The sequence below is a fragment of the Antedon bifida genome, chromosome 9 (assembly GCF_963402885.1).
Source record: "Antedon bifida chromosome 9, ecAntBifi1.1, whole genome shotgun sequence".
In the NCBI taxonomy this organism is placed as follows: Eukaryota; Metazoa; Echinodermata; class Crinoidea; order Comatulida; family Antedonidae; genus Antedon; species Antedon bifida.
Window position 1 is genome coordinate 6,050,438 of NC_136234.1, and position 24,281 is coordinate 6,074,718.

Consider the following 24,281-nt stretch of genomic DNA (forward strand, 5'->3'; position numbering starts at 1 on the left):
AGTTATTTGAATTGATCTGATAACGAGGAAATCGTTTAGGTACAGTAAACTGAAATGATGTAAGTCATAGAGCAAAGGGGAATTTAGTGTCATTCACCATTAATGACATTCGCAAAGTGTGAATTAACTGTCACTTGCACAAAAATTGGCATTAATTTATGGCTAATCATCTTCAATCATGACATAGTATATTGAGGAGTCCATATCTATGCATAGTGTGCAGTTCAATGCTGGAATTATAGTCCAAAATCTTTTAGTCCACAGGCTCATAAACCGCACAATAGCTTCAAGTGACACTTTACAGATCATGTCAAGAGTCAAAACTTAATCTACTTTTATGTTTTATATACTAAACAAGAAATAATTGTTCTTTATGTAATCCTTCCCTACTCCTATCACCACGATATTATTTGCATTTTGAAGTACTGTATAAAGATCCTCATCACTATACTTTAACTGATCATGGCTCTGGTGAAACTGTATTATACAGAATACAAATCTATTTTTTTCTATATTAAAACATACAGACTTTTATCCTTTTTATCCTTTGTAGTGGTATTGTAGACTTGAAGCAATATAAAGTCATGGGTTCAAATCTGATTGTTCTCACATGTCCAGCATAATGCTGAAAAACCATCTCTTTTGCATAGCATATGAAATGATGTAATTTCTACCTAGTTCAAACCTTGTGGTCTTAGAGAAAATTTATTTTGGTTAGGCGCTATACAAAAGACAATTATTATTATTAACTAGCTATAATTTGTGATTTAATTCATTGCTGGATGTACGCTTAAATATTCTTGTCTAGTTACAAAACATTCTGAATTCTAATATTACCACAAGTTAGCTTAGTATTACGATTGCTTAGTTCTGAATCAATATCTCGTCGTCAATATACTGTGTACTCTTTACACTAATAGGTGACAAGAGATACCTCTTCTCCTAGCTATCCTTCAAAAGGCCTCAGTTTCACAGCTAAAGAGTCATATGCACGTCGTGATCAGACGTTCAAAATCAATATAAATTTTCAATTATTTTTTATTTGTTACACATTATGTTAAAAAAGGAACTCATACTTTTATATCATTTGATTGCATAAATGGACGTGTGTCATATCGTATTAGTTTTAATACTGTAAAGAAGAGCAGTTTGGTTTTTAAAAATTATCTTGAAACAGTATTCTTTGATGATGGATATTGAGCCTAGAAAAACAGTTTCATTTTTATAAAACATAATATAATTCCTCTTTTTGTGTTTTTATTATTCATATAATATATAAACCTAAGAAAATATGACTGTGTTTTTATTCAAAGCAAAAGTACATTACACATCGGCAATGTAAATTTAAAAGGCAAAAGTAAATTAAGATACTGTATATACACAAGACATTTTCTAAGAATCAAATTAAAATATGTAAACTATGATTATTTGCATATGATAATTTAACAATTTTATGATGTAATAAATACAATTGGTATAATTTGCTATCAAAAATACAATAATCTATTATTATAGAAGTTCGATGCAGACCTATAGAATATCTAAAAAGAAAATTATTATTGTTATTTATGTTAATATAAGTTTTTGCTTAAATTCGGAGATCCGGTGTTTAAAAAAATAGTTGGTTTAAAAATTATACTACAATTTTTTGGGAAAACAACTTACATGGTAATATTATTGTATGCTAAAAGTTCATTTAGCCTTCACAATGAGAACGTTTTAAGTTTCAACATCAACAAGCCACGATATACATTACACCAGCAGAGTGTGCATTTGGTATTTAGACCAGTTAATGCATATCTGGTGATGTATTCATTCTGGTGGTCTGCTGAGGAATAACAGATTTGTAGTCATACAATAAGGTGCATGATGGTCATGCATAAATGTATTTATTCTGCAAGCTTTGTGTCAAAAGACTGAGGTATCTTTGAAAATATCAAGGAAATATATTGTATGTGTAAAGCTCTGTCTACACTATCAAATTAATTTGACAAAAATGTGTGATGTGCACAAATATGGTAGTGATGCTTAAATATGGTAATCAAAAAGTTTCATCTAAAAGATAAATTCCAAATTTTGATTTTAATAGTACTCTAATCTAGCAATTTAAATTTGGCAACACAGAAGGTAAATTTATGAAAAGAGTAAGAATAAACGAATGTGGAAATAATTGAAGATTTAAATTAATCAAGGAAATAGAGAAATGAAAGGGAAAACAGGGATAGAATGAAGAGATAAGCAAATGAATGAATATCTATCATTGAAAAAAATAAATGAACAAATTATGAGTGAATGACCGGATTAGGAAACGAATGAAAAGCAAATGAATAATTGATACATTAATGAATAAATTAATAGGTATTTCTTGGAATGCTTGATATCATCCCACATACATCAATATGCGTCAAAACTGTAACTTGAGTTTTCTATGACAATCAATAACTTCTATTTTAATATTAAATTTTGTAGATATCATCATTTTACAGCTTTGGCATGGCTATTAATAAATATATAATTCAGTACCATGTACAGTATAACAATCATGTGGAAATTGAAATATAAAGAGGCACATGTATTAAAATTCATTGCTGTGTGTTTGCCCCTTTTATCAGTTACTATAGGGTGGTTTTTAACTGTAGTTTTGATACCCCATTTGTATGGATGCTTAAAATAGAAAAACCAATTGTGCAACATTTATAATCAACATTTAAACGCTCTCTTTTGTATATTATTGCTTAAACTGTAGAGGGTAAACCTTCAAACTGTTTACCCAATCACAAATAGTACAACAAACTTTCATCAAGAGAAAGTTTATGTTCAATGATTTTTTTAAAATTCCATCTCTTATTTTCATATTTGGCCGTTGGAAAATAAATTGTTTGAACAATAATAAATTTACTTTCAATTCCTTTAAAAGTACCTTGGGACGAACTCTAAATCCGCAACCGCACTCAACTTTTTATTGAAAATCTTATCTGGATCTCAGGAAGGAAAATGTTAACAACTGTCCGTACAAAGACTTTCTTGGCTCGGTGAGTTTTACGACCACCGTCACGGTAAGTTCAATGCGATTACGACTTAAGCCACCCTTTCCCCACGCGTGAGTATATAAAGCACATTATAAACCATTTTTTCAAACTATTGCATAAATTGTTTGAAGGTTATACAATGTACTGATGTCATTCTACGCTACATTGACTTTGGTTTTTATCACGTTTTTCTTTCATCAGCCGATGTTTAACATTACATTATTATAATTCAGATTTGTTTTAAAAATATTATTATATACCTCAAAAACATGTTAAATTATAGATAACAATATTGCAAAAACATCATAAATAAATCAACAGAAAACAGACATTGCTAAATATAGTTAGTAATACCGTGCTTTCTGAGAAAATTTGGAATGGATTTTGAACACGCCCGACGCCAATTTAATCTAACTTGCACAAAATTACATGCAAGAAAAATAAATCCAAATTCAATAAGTTTACGTTTTTATTAGACTGATTTGGTACTCAATTAAAGAACCATACAATAATTTAATTACAATTTTACTCAAAATCAATATGGTAAAAAGTATAGAGAAATATTAAATAAGCATTTCAAACAAACTATAGTATAATATGATAACTTTAACAAGTTTTAATCATGACAACAAACCTACATTTATATCAAGCAGAGAAGCTAGAAAGACCATGGAAATTAGAAAAACAAAGTATAGGTGGGAAGCAAGCATATGTACAGTATTATTCAAATCTCACAATATGACAATAATTGGTGAACATCATCAAATCAATTCAGTGGGTTTATTTATATTTCCATTGCATCACTTAAATAAACTATCCACCGACAAAAACTAATATTTACGAGGCCAGATTTGACAGAAATGCGAAGCTATCCGCGATTATTCAACCGTACTGTGAAACTCTCATTGATCAAAAGTATGACAAAGCAGATGACACGCTTCATTGAGCAATAAGTCGAATAACCCTCGATAAATAGGGTGAGTGGATAAACTGCAAAACTTCATTGGATCGTGTAAATCAGTCTCACAAGGCCGGTTGTGCGTCGGCTTTGAGTGAGGTGTATCTGGTGCGTGAATCACGAGTGCGGAGCGTAATCACTTTGTGTTATCGCGTGTTATCTTTGCGCATTGTTATCTATCAGGTCTTTTGTAGTAAGCGACTCAGTTAACTCGTGTGTGAATTTGTATATTTGTCTTGCTCACCTACCATTTCATTTGATTTTATTTGTTTAAATGATTTGTCATTGTTTAAATTAGAAGCTAAGTTTGTTGAAACGTCTGTCATAGACCCCAGGATTGTTCATCACATACTATCTACTAATTAACAATTATTTGTAATTGTTACATCTTAAAAAGCAAAGCTTAAACATCTGGGAAACTCACCATCTGTCAAAAATATAATTATCATAAACCAGGTGTTATAAAATATTAAACATATGATGTCCAAGTGTAATTGTTTATACATAAATAATATTTTTTAAAAAACCTTACAATAAGCTGGTGAAGATTGGATATACAGTAATTGTATACAAAATAATTAATACGGGCCAGTTATTATAAATAACTGATACTGTATATTACATTTTACCAGGCTTTACCAAGGCTTTATAGATGCATTTTTCTAAATGTATATTAATTCCTTGACAAATTTGTTTTACATTTTTTTTATGTATTATGGGCAATCCTAAATTGTACCATCAATGTAATTAAATATTGTACAACAATAAATCAAATTCAGTGTAAAATTGACCCAAAAAGAGCTACTTTATATTGAGTATAAGATCAGATATTGAGGCCTATAAGATATTGTAAGATTCTGTTTAAGCTACAAATTGTTAACATGCATCATGATGTGTACATCAGGGGGTGTAATGGCTTAAACCTCATTTAGTATGTTAAATTAATTTAAATAGGCATGGTATAAAGTGTATGCGTATTTCTCTCTCTGTGTGGGCCCTACAATTCAGTGCATCAAATAACGTTAATCCATTCCTCCTTCACTGTAATTAGAAAACTATTATTAATTAAGCATACTCTATTTCAAAACTGAAACAAATAACAATTTTGCCAACATGTTTTTATAATTTATTGTATAAAATTAAGGCAGAAAAGAATCAAACAAATTCGCTGTCAATATCTTAATAATAATACATAGTTGGAAGATTTGAAAGATACGGTAGAAGAAAAAAAATACCCTAATTAAACAGAAAAGGGTAAATAGAAGGATTACGGAAGCAATTTAAAGAAATCCAATTTGATTAAGTAAATATCGTAAGCGCCTGGAGGTACAAAGATAATGCCTGGTAAATACAATCTGCTCATTTATAATAATTGATGAACTATGGTTAAATTCGAAAGACAAAATATATATATTTAGAGTATTGTACTCAGGTTAGGTTCAGATAAATAATAGAAAAGATGGAATTCATGGTACTATAATCCACGTATTAAATGTTAATATTGAAAAGATTTCTGGCATCTACTATGATACTGTATAAAACAAACAAACTAATACTGTATCTAAACAGTACTAAGTGTCGAACGTGATGTAATAATATTCTACACAGTTCATCAACAGAAGGTTAATGTTTGTTTTACAAGAACATGTTTTCTATTTGGGTTGAAATCTGTGGCCTCTTATAAGCATTCAGTTATAGATTTTTGGTATAAAAGAGTGCGAAAAAACAATAACACCTAACCTTAAAATGTACTTTATTTAAACAACAGTGATAAAGGGCATGTTTACAGTTTCATTTTAAAAACACTTCCTTATGTATTGTAACATGGTACCATATTGCGATTGTTTCGAAGATTGTTTGAAAAGGAAATAAGGACATGCAGGCCAAACCACTTGAACAAGATTACCTCTTTAAGGTTTAACAGAACTGGTAAACATAGAACTCCAGCCAAATTACATGGTTCTTCAAGAAAACCTGACATAATATTCTATTATCTATTGCCAAAAGCACATGATACTAGGCCTTGAACAAAAAAAACCAGTTTTTATAACTAAAGTAATTCCACAAGGAAAAGTAGCTTTGGTTTTACAGTACAGTGTTTTTCTTCCTTTTTTATCATCTGCCAAGATAGTTTAAAAACAATATTTTAATAGACAGTGAGGAAGTTGTTAGAGTGAAAGAGAGAAAGAAAACTCTGAATAACCTTTTAAAGTAGTGTCTTCTTGACCGTTTTGTATAAAGGCAGTGTTTACAGTAAATAACTTAGGGCTCAAAATTCACCAAACTAGCAATTTGGTAGATTTCATACTAGATTTCATGCTGGTTGAGGAGAGAATTTTAAAACTAGCAAATTCAATTAAATTTGAATGTATTTTCTCCTTTTCTTCCGTGATCATAAAACTATTAATAATGGTAAATAACATAAAATAACCTTATGTTTGCAAGTTATGTATTATAAAGGCAGGGTCTAGAGTAAATAACTCAGCGTTAAAAGAGACTTGATCTGATTCTTGTAGGCCCTGTTTCTGCTGCATAAAAATAACCGGTTAAAAACAATGTGAATAAATTAACATTTTGGGTAATTCTAACGATTATTACCAACTGATTTAAACGGTTATTTTGGAGCAAAAATTGAGCAGAAATGCAATCCATATAAAAATTACATTTTTTAAATAATCGGTTTATTCGGCACTATGCAGCAGAAGCATAATATTTATTTATTTATTCTCAGTTGCCAGGGAAACTTTTTGCACTCTTTGATCTTCTTCAATATTTTAATGCTAGGAAGTCTTTGAATTTCTTTGCATTTAGATAATAAACACAATACAAACAATGATACTGCATTTATCATTATTCCAATCGCTATTATCCCCGATAAAGTATTTCTTTCTTTTCATTCAGAAAAGGAAACTTTTCATGAAATGTTTGAATAGGAAAGTGTTTGTCAAATGTTTGTATATAGAAGTGTTTTTAAAGCATATGGCTCTTGAGTTAATTACTTTAACAGACTGGTTACATATCCTGGATAACAATAGGATCAAAGCCAAAACTAAAACCTAATACACACACAGGAACAAGTTGAAATAGGGATTAGAGCTGTATCAAAGATTTAATCACACGAAAATATAACATCCCTGAAAAAAACTTGTAGGATAATATTAATAGGTTTAAATCTTTTCAAGGAACAAGGTAGGTCATATCAATAGGTCATCACCTGGACCCAGAAACCATCAAAACAATCAAGGTACAGACCGTGAAAGCCTGTCCCAACTTTTGTAACAAATCAAAAGTTACATACTGTACAGTATTATAACGCCCTGATAGCAGTTAAAAGAGCAGTTTATAATTTATCAGTTGAGGAAAACCTATTCTTTAATTGTGTAATAAGAGTATGTAAAAGCTATTGGGTTTAAATAAATTTGAAGTCAAAAATACTATTACAGCTAGTTGAGGATAAATGGAAGCACTGAAAAAAAGTAAAACCTCTACTACGTATTCCATATAAAAATTTATACAGTATTTATGATAAAATCTATTTATCTAAACGACAAAACCATTTTAACACTTATTTATATCAAAGACTCTTGAAACTTTAAGCTTTTTCCTCATTTTTAACGGACCTGATTTTTACAAATACAATCCTCCAAACAATAGAATTTGGCGCCCATCTCTTAACTATTATTCCGTAGAACAAAACTTTCCTCTGTAAATAGATGTCTTTTATCAATAAAGAGTTGTTCTTTTATCAGATGCATTCATTGAAAAACAAATGTTTGTTGTAAAAAGGCCTATTGTTAGTTTATCATAATGACTCACAAAAAGTGTTTAAAACCACAAACGCGCCTCATGAGTAATTGATGTTGGCTTAAATGGAAACTTTTTGTTACGATTCATATATTATATATATTGTTATATTATTATTATTGTTTGAAGGTTGGCATGGCAATGTGTGTAGTTCTGAAAAGAATTGTTGAGTTTATTGATGTTTCGATATACTTTGATCCTTAGGGTTGAGCATTCAATTTTGGAATCATTCAACTTTTGTAAAAATTGAGTTCAAAATAAAAGGGTATCTAGAGCAACTACAGTATCTACTTTTTTAATTGTTATTTTGGAGAACAAATGCACAGGATCAAGGGTTACTATACAATGGCTTGTTAGTATAAAGGGTGGGATAAATTGGGGGTGGAAACTAACAATTGAATGATGATGACTCATCATATTCAAGCTATAGAGAATTTCAGATAAAAAGCCAAAGAAAAATGATAATAAACTCAGGTATGAAAAGAATAGCAAGCACTGAAAGTATTGAGATTGAGCCATTATTATAAAACTACTCTTTCAAATAAAAGATTTGAATTTTATCACAAAAATGTATTACATCGTTTTTTGGTTATTTTATACATTAGGTTTATATACCTATAATCCCACTTAAAAAAACAAGAAAACTTGTACAGTAATCTAGTATTGACCAAGGGCATACATGTTCTTCACATAAGGAATCTTCGCCACACACCTGTCGTAATACATTTTATATTCTAGCGTTTAATAATCTATTTCAGAAAATCAATAAGCCATCCATCCTAAAGCAGTTTTTGAAAGTTTACTTTACAGTATAGTGCGTTAATCAACTACTGTGAATAAACGAATAATCTAAAGTTAACTTATTACTACTATTAAATCATTAACACAGATTAAATTTACATAGTACAGTTCAGTGTGTCTGGTTAACATTTTGCTGGTGGTCTGTAAAATGAAGTAAAAAAAGCAGTATATTACATATGTCAAGTTCATGCAAGACAATAACTACAGAATGAATTGCTATAAAGAAGATGGTTATTTCAGAAGGATATGGACCATAACAAACTAATATTGAAGTAGGATTGCCAGACATAATATTAATTTAGTGAACAAGGAAGGCAATACAATAATATCTGTGGTAATAGATGAAATTGAAGTACAAAATAAAGAGAAAACGAAAGGATGTCAAAAATTGACAATAGTTTTGTGAGGAACCAACTAATGACTATCAGACTTGAACTATGACATTAAGGAACATTGTTGCTTACCACAAACAATTCTACTAGAACAGAAACGGTTAAGAGAAACTGCAACACTTGTAACAATTCTTAAACATTACATTAAGTTACCATATTTTGTATCATTCTCTCTAAAAACAGAAACAGTTGAAAATGAGGCTGCAGCAACATTTGAGGAAAAATTTAAGAATATGATCAATGCGGATGAACAAACGCAGTAGCAACAGAGAGTATTTAATATTTTCATCTCATATTGAAGATGCAGATATAATATTAATAACCTGATATTTTAATAAGCTTTTATGACATTAAATCAAGATATCGATTTTCTTAAAAAATCAATTTAGGACGACAACTTGAAAATTGCGGACGTTATCGTGCAAAAAAACAAACAAAGCAAGCAACATACTTGCTATTTTGCCATGTATGAGGATGATGATGATGATAATGATGATGATGATATTGATGATGATGATAATGATGAAGATAATGATGATAATGATGAAGATAATAATGATGATGGTGGTGGTACTGATGATGATGATAATGTTGATTATGATGTTGATGATGATGATAATAATGATGATAATGTTGATGATAATGATGATAATGATGATGAAGATGATAATGTTGATGATGATAATAATGTTGATGATAATGATGATAATAATTTTGATGATGATTATGATGATAATGAAGATAATGATAGGAATATTAAATTAAAAGCAATTATAACGTGGGTTCAAGGATGTAGCCAATCAGACGCTCTGAAATGAGTCATGTGTGCGCTCTTTATTTTTTCACTATCATGCACTTGCATGATACTGTGCCTCGTGCATGTCGCACCATTGTAAATACCCTCGAGTGCGCCACATCTCCACTAACGCACTCTGACTTGTGCATTATTTGTATACTAATAATATTTCTTGTATGATGCATCAAAAATGCATTATTGAGATCACCAATTGGAAACTAGGACATGATATCCATCACACAGTGTCACATTACATCCACCTCACGTCAATCTTTATCGTCATAACAATTAAATGTACTAATCATCTCACAAGTTCCAGTTACCTGTTAAGCTGGTATGTAAACAATATAACCAACCATTAAAAGCTTGTTTATCAAAACAAATCATGTCTAATTGTCATCAAACCCAACACCCAACGCAATGACTAACCAAGGCAAAATATCATCATTATCATCTTCTTTTTATTATAGGCAGAATCTTTTGTTTGTCACATATGCAGTGGGTGGTCAAATTTATGCAGCTAAGCTTTCCAATTCCTAAATTTGTTGTGATTTGATGTTCCATCTGATTAATTTGATTGTTCATTTTTTAAGCTCTGTCTACACTATCAAACTAGTTTGACAAAAAAAGTGTGAACCAAATATTGTAGTGATATGCTTAAATATGGTAGTGATATGACATCATCATGTCCATATATATGGGCACATCACATTTTGTTGTCACATAAAGTTTGATAGTGTAGACAGAGCTTTGAACATGCGAAAGGCAACATTTTAGACTGGTAAATCATGCCAAAGATCTTACCTCACTCATGTAATGTTTTGCTGTAACATTCATTGTATCATGGAAGTGATTGTATATTGTACTTTAAAGCATCTCGGGTAATCACTCTTGCATGAAATAAAATTACGAGCTTTGGGGCTGATGGATGCTTTGCTGATTGCCAACTGCCCACACATTCATCAACTATGTTTAACAACTTGTTGAAAATAACTGCATCTTGCAGTCTTTCAAAACCACTAAATTAGCTGAGTTGAATCGGTCAGATGTAGATGTATTATTATATATTCTATCAGATCTTACTATACTCTTAAACATGTTATTATTCTTTATCATTACATGGTCCTCAAGTGATAAGGAAGGTGATTACTATGTGAATTTGGTCCAGCTATGGACAACCATTGAAATGTAGATAAATACTTAAAGTACGAAAATACATACAAACTATCAAAATTATGATTTGGCCTAAAATTATTGTAAACCCAAAGCAATGACCTACACACCATGAAAAGTCCTTCTGGGTTTCCAATGAGCGTTAAAAAACACAGCAAGGTAGCTTTTCGTTTTTTCATGACACGTCAAGTGACTCCTCTATGCACGCTCAAAAACATGTGCACATGAGCAGCACGACATGAACTCTTTGTTTGCAATGTCATTATCCTATTTATTTTCTGGTCATCTGTAATAATTCTAATAAAAATAGCTATGCAAATTGGATCTCTTTATTTATGCGATTATTAAACAAGATCATTTTTTATTGCATCTTGGGGAGTTCCGATATACAAGGATTATTATTTGTTATTGTTAACTAGTATTAGAATGATCCCACATATCCTTTTTCTTGCCCCTAAGGTCATCTACACTTGGCAAGTCTTAATATTTGCTGGTAGATAACTCACTTCTCTGATTCAATACACCGCTATATATTGCTCCCTTTAATTTTCTATTAAATACATTTTGTTAATCACTCTATCTATGGCACAGTACTGTAAAAGTTTCTAATATTTTTGTATTATATTCTTAATTTCGTTGAAGATTTAAGATACCAAAAAACAAAGCTAAATCCTAAACAAGTTTACTAGAACTTAAAGCCAATAAAGTGTATCTGTATTAGCCACAGATAAGGCCAAGGAAGAAGCCGTAAACCGTAGTTGGAGTTAAAGAGCTTATAATAATAGATGATAACTTTATAGTGAAAAAAACAAAAGCTTAAACTATGACATTTAGATGACCTACAGAAATTACATTGTCTTCCCACACCACCTTCAAATAATGAATTTAATCATCCATATCTTCAATAAATTCATATTCTGAGAATGTATCCAAATTTACATTATGTGGTCTATCTTTAAAAAAAAAAGACAGTTTTTTGACTAATGTTTGAATAGAACATAAAACAGTCAAAATCCCATATGACATTGACAACTTATAGTGTCTAGATTTACAGTACATACTTCCTCGGAAACAGCTGCAGCAAAACACTACCATTCTGCCCACTTAAAGTCAAACAATTCTTTATTCCCTAATTACTGTACACTAGCAATGGGTTAATTTAATAGTATGACTATTATTTTACCTAATACGAAGAAACTTTGTGCAAAGGAGTTATAGCAAGTTTAGTTAGATGTTTTCTCCAACTCTGAAATAATTGTATTGAAAATGGTCAGTACACTTTGTAAACAATATCCCAACTTATAATAATTACTATCTATTATTAGAATATGCATATGAGTTGAAATTACGTCATTAAAGGTAAAGGCAATTCTAGGAAAGATTTGTACAGGCAGTGGGCAATAGGTTGGTAACCAATATGACGCAGTTATACAAGGGATTTAAAACAATGTACACCTCCCCTTGGCACATGGTTGACCACTATAAGGTAACCACATCCTATCTGATATCAAACACAACACAAGCTATCAAAACATACTAATTCAAAAAAACAGGAAACTTCACTATAATTTATGAGTTTGGTGTTGATAATAACACAAAACTTGAAACGTTTCCTATAACGTTTTATGATGGATATTTGTTGTGGAAAAACAGGTTAAATGGGTTTAGGAGCAGGATAAAATAAGGTCGGTCTTCCTCTTAAATGCAAGTTTGAGTTCCTTTGTTCCATCTATGTACATTATACCCTTTCTTTTAATTTTTCCTATTTTTATTGTAAGATACTAAAGTAAACATATGGTTTCAATTACTGCTATATATTTAACATTTTTTGCCATTTTCTTTTATTGTAATTGTTGTTTTTCTGAATAATTTCTCATTTTTTCTTACTGATTTTGTAAGCACTGCAACAACGTCAGTAAAAGTACAAGCTTCAAATAAAGATCATGTAGTAGACCATATATGTTTTTTTAGCTAAAAAAGATATTGTTTATTTGTTGTTTTTTTTAAAGTTTTTTTTTTCATTTACAGAATACAGCTTCAAAAACAATTTAAAAGACTCAGTCTGTACATCACTTAACTACAAACACCAAAGTTCAAAGGTTATTATTTTAAAGAGTATTGTTATAATATGAAGCACATACAGACAGAATGGCCTGTTTGCTAGTATGAAAATGATCACAGTAACACCTTCAATTACAAACACATTATTTTACAAGCTGAGTAGTTTCAATGTTGCTAAAAAATCTATTTTGTGCCAACAAACTGATAAATAAAATGTCTTTAAAATGTGTTGGAGGTGCACATAAATGATGCTACTGTGATCTTCTTTATAGTTGTTTGTACTTACTGACAATGTTCTTCTTCTTAGCTTCATATTCCTTAACTTCTTCCATATATGTATTTTCCAGTTTCTCATATGCTGGTGTCCTTTCTTCAATAGTATGTATCTTTTCTGCTAGTTGGTTTTCTAGTTCTTCAATCTCTCCCTGATTGTAAAAACAAATTAAAAGGTCAAATTAAAAACTTAACTTAATGAGTTTCTTCTTATTTCAATAATTGGAATGGTCAGTAATTGGAATGGTCAATAATTTGAATGGTCAATAAGATCGAGATTTGTTTTGATAAGAATCTTACCTGTAAGTGACCAATAACATTTTCAAGTTGTGACTTCATCTCACCAAATGCATTCTCTGATGTATGTAATTCTGATCCCAGTGTTTCCATATCTATTTCATCCTGTCCAATATTTTTCTTAAGCTGAATCGCCTGTAAATAAAATAAAACTTAAACAATAAAAATCAATCCAAGTTTAAAGATGTATTATCCCCCAAAAAATGAAAAATGAAGATTATTAAAAAAAAATTATTTTTTCAGGGAACATCACACTTTTTTTGTCAAACTAATTTAATAGTGTAGACAGAGCTTTACGGTATTTGACAATTGTATGTATATGCACCTCATTTTTCAGATCTCTGTGATCGGTCTTTGCTTTGTCCATTCTTTCGTTGATATTATGCATAAATTTGTTAAAACCTGAGCGAAAATCTTCAACTTCACGGCTGAGTGCATCACGTTTTTCCTGAAGGTCAAAGCGTTCTTTTCTTTCTTTCGCAAGTTGATTTCGAAAATCCTCGATTTGCTTCTGTAGCAGTTGAATTGTAATCCTGTGGTACAAAAAGGTATTTTTAAAACCAATAGGTATAAAATGGAAGGATTAGAAAGCTATCTAAAGGCTTAAGGTGCTTTCACATTGCGCCTGGATTCAGTCCGGTGCCCTGAGGAAAATATTATGGAAAATGGATTCTGTGGTAAAGCATACACCCGTACAATTTGAATCCGTACCCGATTCGGGCTCCAAATTTGTAGCGATGGATCAAGAGGCCATTTTTTTTCTAAAATCATACAATTTTTCCTCAGAGCACTGGACCGAATCCGGGCCCAATGTGAAAGTACCTTTACACTAGTGTCATCATTTTCCCAACTTACTGATGGTTTTCATCTAATTGTTTCATTTGCATTTCCATTACGTCATTCTCTTGCTTCATTCTTGCTGTCTCATTTGCTTTCGTCATTAATTCAGATTTTTTGCTTTGTAATCTGAAAAAAAAAACCCATGAATTGGTCATTCAGAAGGGATGATAGTAGGTTGGTTTTTATACATGCATTAAAATTAACTACATAAAGCTCTGTCTACACTATCAAACTAGTTAGACAAAAAAAGTGTCCCAAATATGGTAGTGAAATGCCCAAATATGGTAGTGATATGACATCATCATCAAAGTTTGATAGTGTGGACAAGGCTTTAGAATGTCTTATGGGACTCCCCTATTAAGGAGGTACCCTGTGAAACAAACAATGGGTAATATAGGTTTTTACACTATGGCAAATTTTATTCTATTAAGGGGACACTTTATTGTGTCTCGATGGTGTTCCCTTTCTAGCTTGAAATATTGTATGTAATTTAATTCAATATTCTTGATATTCATTCATACAGACATTAATTTAATTCAACATTAATTTAATCAAACTCACGCGTCATCCAATTCTTTAACTTTGACGCCTTCTCTCTTTTGAATATCAGAGGCAGTCGCTTCATCTGGTTATAAGAATAAAGATAATACAGTATATCATAATAGTTTTATTTAGATGTTTACATATCTTGACGAGAAAAATATGGCACAGATTTGGCATAATGACCTGTTTTATATCTTCTCACCAGCCAAGAGTGTGATTGAAAACAAAACATGACAGTATGCAGCAGAGTCTTGCTGGTAGATAATAAAATGTGTTAGTTATGTTAGCCAAACTTGATCTACTATTTTTGTGGGATACCCTGTTCAAGGGACATTTTCAACTTACTGACGGTTTTCATCTAATTGTTTCATTTGAATAAAAAATATATATTTATTGTCAATTGTCAAGGGGACAATATACAGTAGAACCTGTATTTTACGTACCCTGATTTTACGTACGCTTAAAATAACCGATGACGTCATCATTTTCTTACATTGAGGGCGCAATTTAACAACAAACAAAGCCATGGCTGTGTGAGGAATTCTGCTGTGTGGGACAAGCTACACACGTGCATTCCCCCTACAGCAGCGACTGTTTTTATTGATAGAAAATACAAGAACATTGATATTTTATTTATAACACTTTATTTAAACGCACAGGCTGTATATACTGTACTTTTCTAGTTAGGCCTCACATCTTGCTAGGCCTGCTAGCCTGGCCTGAATAGTCTAGTAGGCAAGGCCTAGCTAGTGACCACCTGCAAGCTGTACAGTAAAGTAGGCAAACACGGTAGCCTTTATAGGTACGATCTCTACGTATTTGGGGTCAATTTAACCGTACGTAAAATGAAGGTTCTACTGTATCTGAATATAAATTGAAGTACTATTTTTGTGGGATACCTCTGTTCAAGGGACATCACTATTATAAGGAGACAAAGGATTATAGGCAATATATGTTTTAACACTACAACAAACTGCTATTCAGGAGATACACTATTAAGACACTGTTGGGTCACACAGGTATACTATGATATGATAGGTAAATATGACCCATTGCATACACTCTACTGTAGTACACATTGAAAAGCACACATGTGTATTTAATACTCAAAACTTTTTATTTATTTTCTTATTCTTTTTAATTTGGTAACTCACCTACACGCAAGTCTTTCCATTCCTCATCTAACTTGTCATATCCAACTTTTGTCTGGGTGATTTCTGATTGCAACTATAAAAAAATAAATACATTCTTGTACTCAGTAAGCTAAAACAGTAAATATAGATTTCTGAAATGAATGAATGAAAGATATCACAGACAGACAGACAAACCTGTTTCATGTTTTCATTATGCTCCAGTTTATTTCTTTCATATTTGTTTGTTAATTTCAGTTGCATATTAGCAAGATCCTCCCTAAAAAAAGGATAAAATAAAGATAAAATAGACAACGAAATAATGTCATGATGATAAAATTATACCATAGCATGAATGTCAATGTTGTATTGTTGATGAATGTTGATCATGATGTCAAGATTAGAAGACGAATCATCATCATGAATTTACCCCTTTTGAACCAGATCTTCATTTTCTTTAAGTTCTTTATTTAATTGAATTGTTAACTCTTCTTCCTGACCCTCCAAACGTAACCTAGATGTTTCATAGCGCCTTACAGTCTTTGAAATAAAAAAAAACATATCTTAAAACATAAAAAATAATCTCCTCATAAAATATTATATTGATTGAAATAGAATGGTATAGATACATATGTGTGCTCTCAAAAAAATGAAATTAAATGTTAGTAGCTTCTATTTATTTTTTTGTTTCAATGTTACATAAAAGTTATTCTTCAAAATCTTGCATGAACGATTAATACATATACACAAAAGCGAAATTTAAACAAATGTATTAATTGGTATAAAGCTCTGTCTACACTATCAAACTAGTTTGACAAAAAAAGTGTGATGTGCCCAAATATGGTAGTAATATGCTCAAATATGGTAGTGATATGACATCATCATGTCCATATATGGGCACATCACATAAAGTTTGAGTGCAGACAGTGCTTTACACGAGGTAGTTTAGAATTATATACTTTTCTTAACAATATGACAAAACATAGATGAGCATTGAAGTAGTTTATACCTTTCGAATGTCTGACAACTGGTTTTCACTGATCAAGACTTGGTCATGAAGTTGGTCCAATTCCCTTTTCTTGGCAATATTTGCTTCTTTTTGTTTCTTTGTCCTTTTTGTCGTGTCATGCTAAAAATGAATCATACTACATACAGTCAAGTTATACTTTTCCGAATACTCTTTAAGGTATTGAGAATCTCAAGAAAGGTTTAGCTGCTGACTTTATTTACAAAAACCATTATTATTATTGTAGATAATGTTGTTAGTGCTTTTGTGCGTAAACCCTAAAAACCTATACATTCTCTTCAATTTTTTATGACTGCGCTCAGATTTACATAATAATGTGCGGGCTGTGGCATAACAGCTATGAGCGCTCACTGGCTAAATCCAGAGGCTCCAGAGCTCAGACCCCAGCAGTCCAATGAAACTACTCAGCACTGGAGGGCACCTTAGAGTGCAAAACCAGGGGCCTCTGGCGCTGTGTGCAGGCTGTGCAAAAATTTCCTAGATTACCTCAAACTAACATACTTAGGAGCTTTTCATTTGTGACAACCTACGAACCTATGCATTCATTAAATTGTTCCCTGGACTTAGAATCTGCCAAAACTTTGTCAAGGAATTGAGCAATGAAATACGTCTCATTGTCTCTGTATGTGCACAATGAATTAACATCCCAAGCGATTGTTAGGTGTGAAGCAGTGGTAATACTGTATGTATACTGTATATGATTATGCAAACTTTTTGGGGAAAAAACCTGAATCTATTATTGATTTCCATGTTAATATTCATTCAAAGCATAAAAGACTCATAAAAAATGACAGATTCATAAATCAAGTGTCAAACATTACTGTCATTTTATGAATCCTAATAAATCATAGTCACTAGCAATTAGTTGATTTCAAACTAGTTCCTAATACGGCCTTACAGTACCACTTTGAAACACCTGTTCTCGTCAGATCACAGAAGTGAAGCAAAGTTGGGCTCGGTTAGAGATTGGATGGGAGACCATCTGGGAATATCTGGTGCTGTATATATGGAGCTGGGGTCCCATTAGGCATTTGAAATCAACTGCTGACTCTTATGGCAGTCCCTATATCTAGTATCTGTCTCAGATGTATTGGCTTATGCCTATCCTCTGGTCAAGGTGTGCACTGGATGAGAGAAGCCCTTGATCAATGATAGGATCAATCAAGGTGCTTTAAACAGTCCTGGCTTAGTTTCACCCATCATTCAGATGAATGAATAAGACTAATTGACATTGTCATTCCCAACAGACGTCAGCCATAATACATATATCTATAAATATCTTTCTAATCAAAAACAAATTATATACTCCAATTTAGGACCATGACTTGATATTATAGCATAGGTATATAGTAACACTAACAGTGGTTACAACTAAAATTTTAAAAACTGATTTTAAAAGGCTACGTCAGGTCAGACTGTAACTACAGTATAACATCTTTGAAAAGTAAATTCTTTATATTTGTAATTATTTATTTTCTTGTATTTTAAATAAAACAAAAATGTGTATGTTTCATGAATTGATTTAAAATAGGGAGGATTCTTACATTTTTACACTTGGCTGAATCAAGTTTATCTATGGTAGAATAAAACTTATTACTATTTAGTATTACCCACCTGCTTAATGTCAATTTATGATAAATCACATTCCTAAATAAACCTACTATACTATATAACAGAAATCCTTTTTCAAAATCCAATGCTTTGTAAATGGTAATAAAATAATATCATCTGCCGTTCACCTTAGTAACTTAGTAACACATTTTATATCAGTTTTAATGAGTTGACATAAATTTGAGGCTCTGTACAGGTCAGTGGATAATTTGAATAAGACAACGATAATACATATAAATACACTATATTCATTTTCATTTCTGGTTGTGAAATATGCTAATAACTAAGCTAGTATAATAGTCAGTTGCCAGCCATATAAATATAGTTTATTGCAACAGCTGATGTCAGCTGACTAACTACACAGATGTAAGCAACTTGGTTTTAGTGACTGGCTAACTTGGTTTTAGTGACTGGCTAACTTGGGTTTAGTGACTGGCTAACTTGGTTTTAGTGACTGGCTAACTTGCTTTTTGTGACTGGCTAACTTGGTTTTAGTGACTGGCTAACTTGGATTTAGGAAATGGCTAACTTGGTTTCAGTGACTGGTTAACATGGTTTTAGTGACTGGCTAACTTGGTTTTAGTGATTGACTAACATGGTTTTAGTGGTTGACTAACTTGGTTTTAGTGGTTGACTAACTTGGTTTTAGTGACAGGCTAACTTGGTTTTAGTGAAGCTAACTTGGTTTTAGTGACTGGCTAACTTGGTTTTAGTGACTGGCTAACTTGGTTTTAGTGACTGGCTAACTTGGTTTTAATGACTGGCTAACTTGGTTTTAGTGATTGACTAAATTTGTTTTAGTGACTGGCTAACTTGGCTTTAGTGACAGGCTAACTTGGTTTTAGTGAAGCTAACTTGGTTTTAGTGACTGGCTAACTTGGTTTTAGTGACTGGCTAACTTGGTTTTAATGACTGGCTAACTTGGTTTTAGTGATTGACTAAATTTGTTTTAGTGACTGGCTAACTTGGCTTTAGTGACTGGCTAACTTGGCTTTAGTGACTGGCTAACTTGGTTTTAGTAACTGGTTAACTTAGTTTCAGTGACACTACAATGTGAAAAAAAAAGTAGCACATTGAAATTCAAATAAAAACACTCTTAAAAATAAAGAAATCCACAAATACAAACATAATACATCTAATACAAAAGCGTGTGGTCACAAGATGGCGGATGCAATAACCAAGTTGTCTGAATGGCAGTGACTTACCACAGCTTGTTTGAGTCGTTTCTTCTCCTGTCTTGCATCAGCTCTTTCCTGTATCATATCCTCCTTCAGAATGATAATTCCTGTCTCCAAGTCTACAATCTGTTATGTAATCAAAAGTCAACATTTATTTATTTATTTTATTTATTTATTCAAGATCCAACAGTGTAAAAGAAAAACACCAAAACAGGATCGCCATAAAATATACATTTGATTTACATAAAAAAGAACAAGGAAAACAAACAGTTTTATATATTATTAAAAATGACATTAAAAGCATACAACTAAAAATATCGATGTAAGGAAACATTTGAACTAAACTATTATATGAATGAGCAACCCGACAAAAAATACCGGTTGTCTGAATATCATCAGATTGTGTTTTATATTGTGGCAGTAACGTGAAATTGATAGTGATAATGATGCATGAGGTAGACAATGATGAAGATAATGATTGTGCCGGTGATAATGATGTAGTTAATGAAACATGCAAATTATGATTATTCTGATAATGATAACAAAGACAATGATTATGCTAATGATGATGCACAAGATGATTATAATGACATTAATGGGAATAAATACAATTTAAATAAACCACATATTCATATATAAATCTCCACCATTATATCATTACATATTTTTTTCCAGATATCATGAAATCTATGAAAGCAGACACAGCCCTTGAAACAAACTTTAATGAGACAATAAAGAAGTATAGACCAGTAGAAAGTCTTAGTTACCCTTATAATACTACTTCTATGGCCTTGATCAGATCAGTTGTTACCCTTATCTCACTATTTCTATGGCCTTGGTAAAATATTTTTAACACAATGGTTCTGGGTTTGTACAGCTTTTTTTATCCAAATAAAAATGAATGTTAATATATTCATATTTGGACATCCATTTCTTTATTTTTATATTTCTTACGCATTCAACAGAGAGTAACCCGCCAATTACAGGATGGATAAACTATTTTATAATTTATCGTGCTTATAAATTAAGTCTTAGGCTTAGGGAATGGAGTTGAGATTCGTGAGTTACAACCCTGGCACTAGGTCAGGATTGAACCTCGGACTTTGGGATTGGAATCACATTCAATTCACCAGGGAAAAAAAGTAGTGAGCCCTCTATCGGCAGCGAATCGTTTTTGCACACGAGACAGCGTGAATAATTACCCGGAGAAGCAACTTTGTTTTTAAAAATAAATATTAAGTTTTTGCAAACTGGCCAATTGGAACTTTTGGTTTTATTTACTAATGAATAATTCATGAAAACCTTTGACACAGCATCTACGAACCACGTGATATTGTTTTTTTTATCGACAAAGCCATTATATCTGTGTCAAACAAGGGTGAATGACACCGATGTTTTTTAAACAATTTTAGGGTATTCGAATGTTAAAATTTCGTCTAATTTGTTGAGGCTGTAATAAAACAACCTAACTTTTTGAGCAGGTGGGTTTTATATTTTCTGGATATTTAATTTTTCAATAGTAGTTAATAAAAAAATCTCGTTGGTGTTATTTTTTTTTTTTTTTTAATGGCTGCTTAAACATGTGCCTTTTTGGTTATTTTACTGCTGAAAATGGAACACATGGTTGTAGCTAAAATCATTTTTTTACACCATAAGATTAAAAATGTTGCTTTTTAAAATAATAAGAACATTATATAATATATAGGAAAGCTGTTTTTAATCATAAAACTTTACAAAGCCTCTTTTATTTTATTTAAAAATCAATATAGTCTAGGCCTAGTTTACAGCTAGGAGAGCTAGGCTTTAGCCTGTTATTATAGTGGAGTAGTGCGTGTATTGTTGGCGCGTGTTCATTGTCGGGCGCGCGTATTTATAGGCCTAGGCCTAAGGAAATAAAAATAAATGATTACAAATATAACTAAATAATGATTATTATTAATTTAATGTTGTTTTTTTTTACAGATCACAGAGGGATGTTCTTAAGCTGTCTGCATACTTCAATACAATAGAAATAGCATTAATCAACAACAATTTCTCATTAATTTACCGGCATATGTGAAACAACACATACAGTAATTATGGATATCTACAGATTTTTATTGCCAAAGGACATTTAATTTTTAAAAACTTGATATTTTCCTAATTTACTTATTTAAAGGTTCAAGCGGAGGTTGGTTGTTGTGCGGTAATTGTTATAAAGTTTAAATGTGATTTCCAAATCGGCAATAATAATCATTATAAATATAATAGAAAAAGGCCTAGTACAAAAGATGTTAATTTAATGTACAAAACTTGTTGTCTAATTTGTGATAATATTAAAGGTTTTATGTTAAATGGTGTGTATTTCATTTATTGCTCCATTATTATAATAAAAAGAAGGGAATCGTGAAATTTCATTAATTATTTAGCCCCAAGAATGTATTGATTTTATAGTATTTTACCAATTTAAACAGTCCAGGCCTAGCTTGCAGACCCACTTCTTAATAATTTTAAGAAAAATGAAAGTTCAACACTTTATTTCAAAATTTATAAGCCCTTTGTCCTCATATTTTAAGATTATGAATCAGCCACTTAACAAGAATAACAATCGAGGGGCCAATGATGAAGCGCATCTTCCCTCATTCTCTACGCCAAAGAAAATGATTATTCCAGCCCTGCCGCGTCTCCCTAGGCCTACGCGCACCGTGCTTTCGCTTAAAACAGACCTATATTCAACTCCTTATAGAATTTGTTTGAAAAATAACACCAAGCTTATTTTTGGAAATCTTAGAAAATACATATAAGACTATATTATACCATTTTCAGAATTTCATTTAAAAGTTCCAAATTAATGTTAACTATTTTAACAAACTAGTTAGTTTTCACTTTCTTGTTTTCGTCGTATGACTCGCTTTGTTTACGCTTACACTTGGCTTAGACGTTTATCTTAGAATTCGAATAAATGAATCCATAATCAACAAAAATTGGTACTGTTGTGGTTTTTGTTTAAAATAAATGTTCCTAATACACAGAAATCAATTAAACAGCAATATAATTTAATATAAACGAGTTAAAAAGGAAATTTAGACAGCCTATAAAATACGGAAGTCAGAACTCGCGTCGCTCGAAATGTTCGGTAACTTTCTATTTATAGCCTATCGAAAAAGGCTCTGGCTAACTTTTAAATTAAAACGGCTCTCGGAACACTTAATTTCCCATTATCACTATTTGACGTGGATGTGGAATGCAAGCATACAGCCTCACTACTATTAACAAGCATAGAAGAAAATCTAAACCACCCAGTGATACTGAATATTAATTGATTTGAAATAATAAAAGCACCAGATATAATTATTATACTGGTTTGAAAGTAAACCAAAACAATAGAGGGCACTATATCAAATAAACCAATAATCTGTAATAATAATACTGCACATTGAAAAATACAGACTTTTAATTACACCAATACCGTAAATATTTCAGGCAGGAAAATGACCTATAACAACAGGGAATACTTTGTGGGCATGCACAGATTGACTCTGCTATATTGTCATGAGTAGTGTCAATTATAAATTGGTGACAAAATGACAATGATTGTCACTAACCTTCTGATTTGTGTCTCTCAGCTGATCTCTCGTTTCATTCAATGTGATTTGCTTGCTATAAATAAACAAATTACATTGTTTTACATTGTGGACAAGTCAGGTCTTTATAATAATAATTTATTGGAAACTTCACTTTTACAACAGTGGCACATTTTGATGATAAAGGTACGTCCAAGTCCAAAATACACAGCAAAAAATATTATATTATTATAACAACAAGTAATTGCTAACATTAAGAATAACACAGTAACGTGGTTAGTTTAAACAAGAAGCATTGGATTTTATTTTTAGTTTTTAATGTCTCTTTCAAACTGAAAAAAATGAAATTTTTAATTATGAGTGGATGACGAACGCAGATTGAGGTACAAAAATGATTATGTAGGCCAACAATTATACCTGGCTTTATCCGCCATACGCTGGTTAAGCTGTGAGATGACCTCTTCATGTTGTTGCCGTACCATATCACGTTCAGGACTTTTGTAGACAAAATAATAAAAACAAAACATGTTACGCTCTGTCTACACTATCAAACTAGTTTGACAAAATGTGTGATGTGCCCAAATATGGTAGTGATATGATATCATCGTGTCCATATATGGGCAAATCACATTTTTTGTCACATAAAGTTTGATAGTGTAGACAGAGCTTTAAAATCATTTACTCTACAGTATATTATAATATGATACTGAATTTAATTAATTACACCTAGATAGTTCTCTACCAAGTCTTTGCCAGTCCGTTTTCAGATGACAGAAGCACTGAAACAACAGTAATTATTTCTTTG

At 31.4% G+C, this 24,281-nt stretch overlaps 1 protein-coding gene across 2 annotated transcripts in view; it reads right to left on the minus strand.

Annotated features, from left to right (window-relative positions):
- LOC144851656 (uncharacterized) overlaps positions 1 to 24,281 on the minus strand; it is a 44,639-nt gene that overhangs the window by 18,107 nt on the left and 2,251 nt on the right. For both annotated transcript variants that reach the window (XM_078709223.1, XM_078709222.1), the window contains exons 6-17: positions 23,894 to 23,971; positions 23,498 to 23,552; positions 19,941 to 20,039; positions 17,107 to 17,226; positions 16,528 to 16,637; positions 16,296 to 16,377; positions 16,122 to 16,194; positions 14,986 to 15,049; positions 14,440 to 14,550; positions 13,910 to 14,117; positions 13,588 to 13,719; positions 13,301 to 13,439 (exon numbers count right to left, since the gene is read on the minus strand). In XM_078709223.1, coding sequence (XP_078565349.1) covers positions 13,301 to 13,439; positions 13,588 to 13,719; positions 13,910 to 14,117; positions 14,440 to 14,550; positions 14,986 to 15,049; positions 16,122 to 16,194; positions 16,296 to 16,377; positions 16,528 to 16,637; positions 17,107 to 17,226; positions 19,941 to 20,039; positions 23,498 to 23,552; positions 23,894 to 23,971 — 1,271 coding nt within the window. The remainder of the gene's footprint in view (positions 1 to 13,300; positions 13,440 to 13,587; positions 13,720 to 13,909; positions 14,118 to 14,439; positions 14,551 to 14,985; positions 15,050 to 16,121; positions 16,195 to 16,295; positions 16,378 to 16,527; positions 16,638 to 17,106; positions 17,227 to 19,940; positions 20,040 to 23,497; positions 23,553 to 23,893; positions 23,972 to 24,281) is intronic.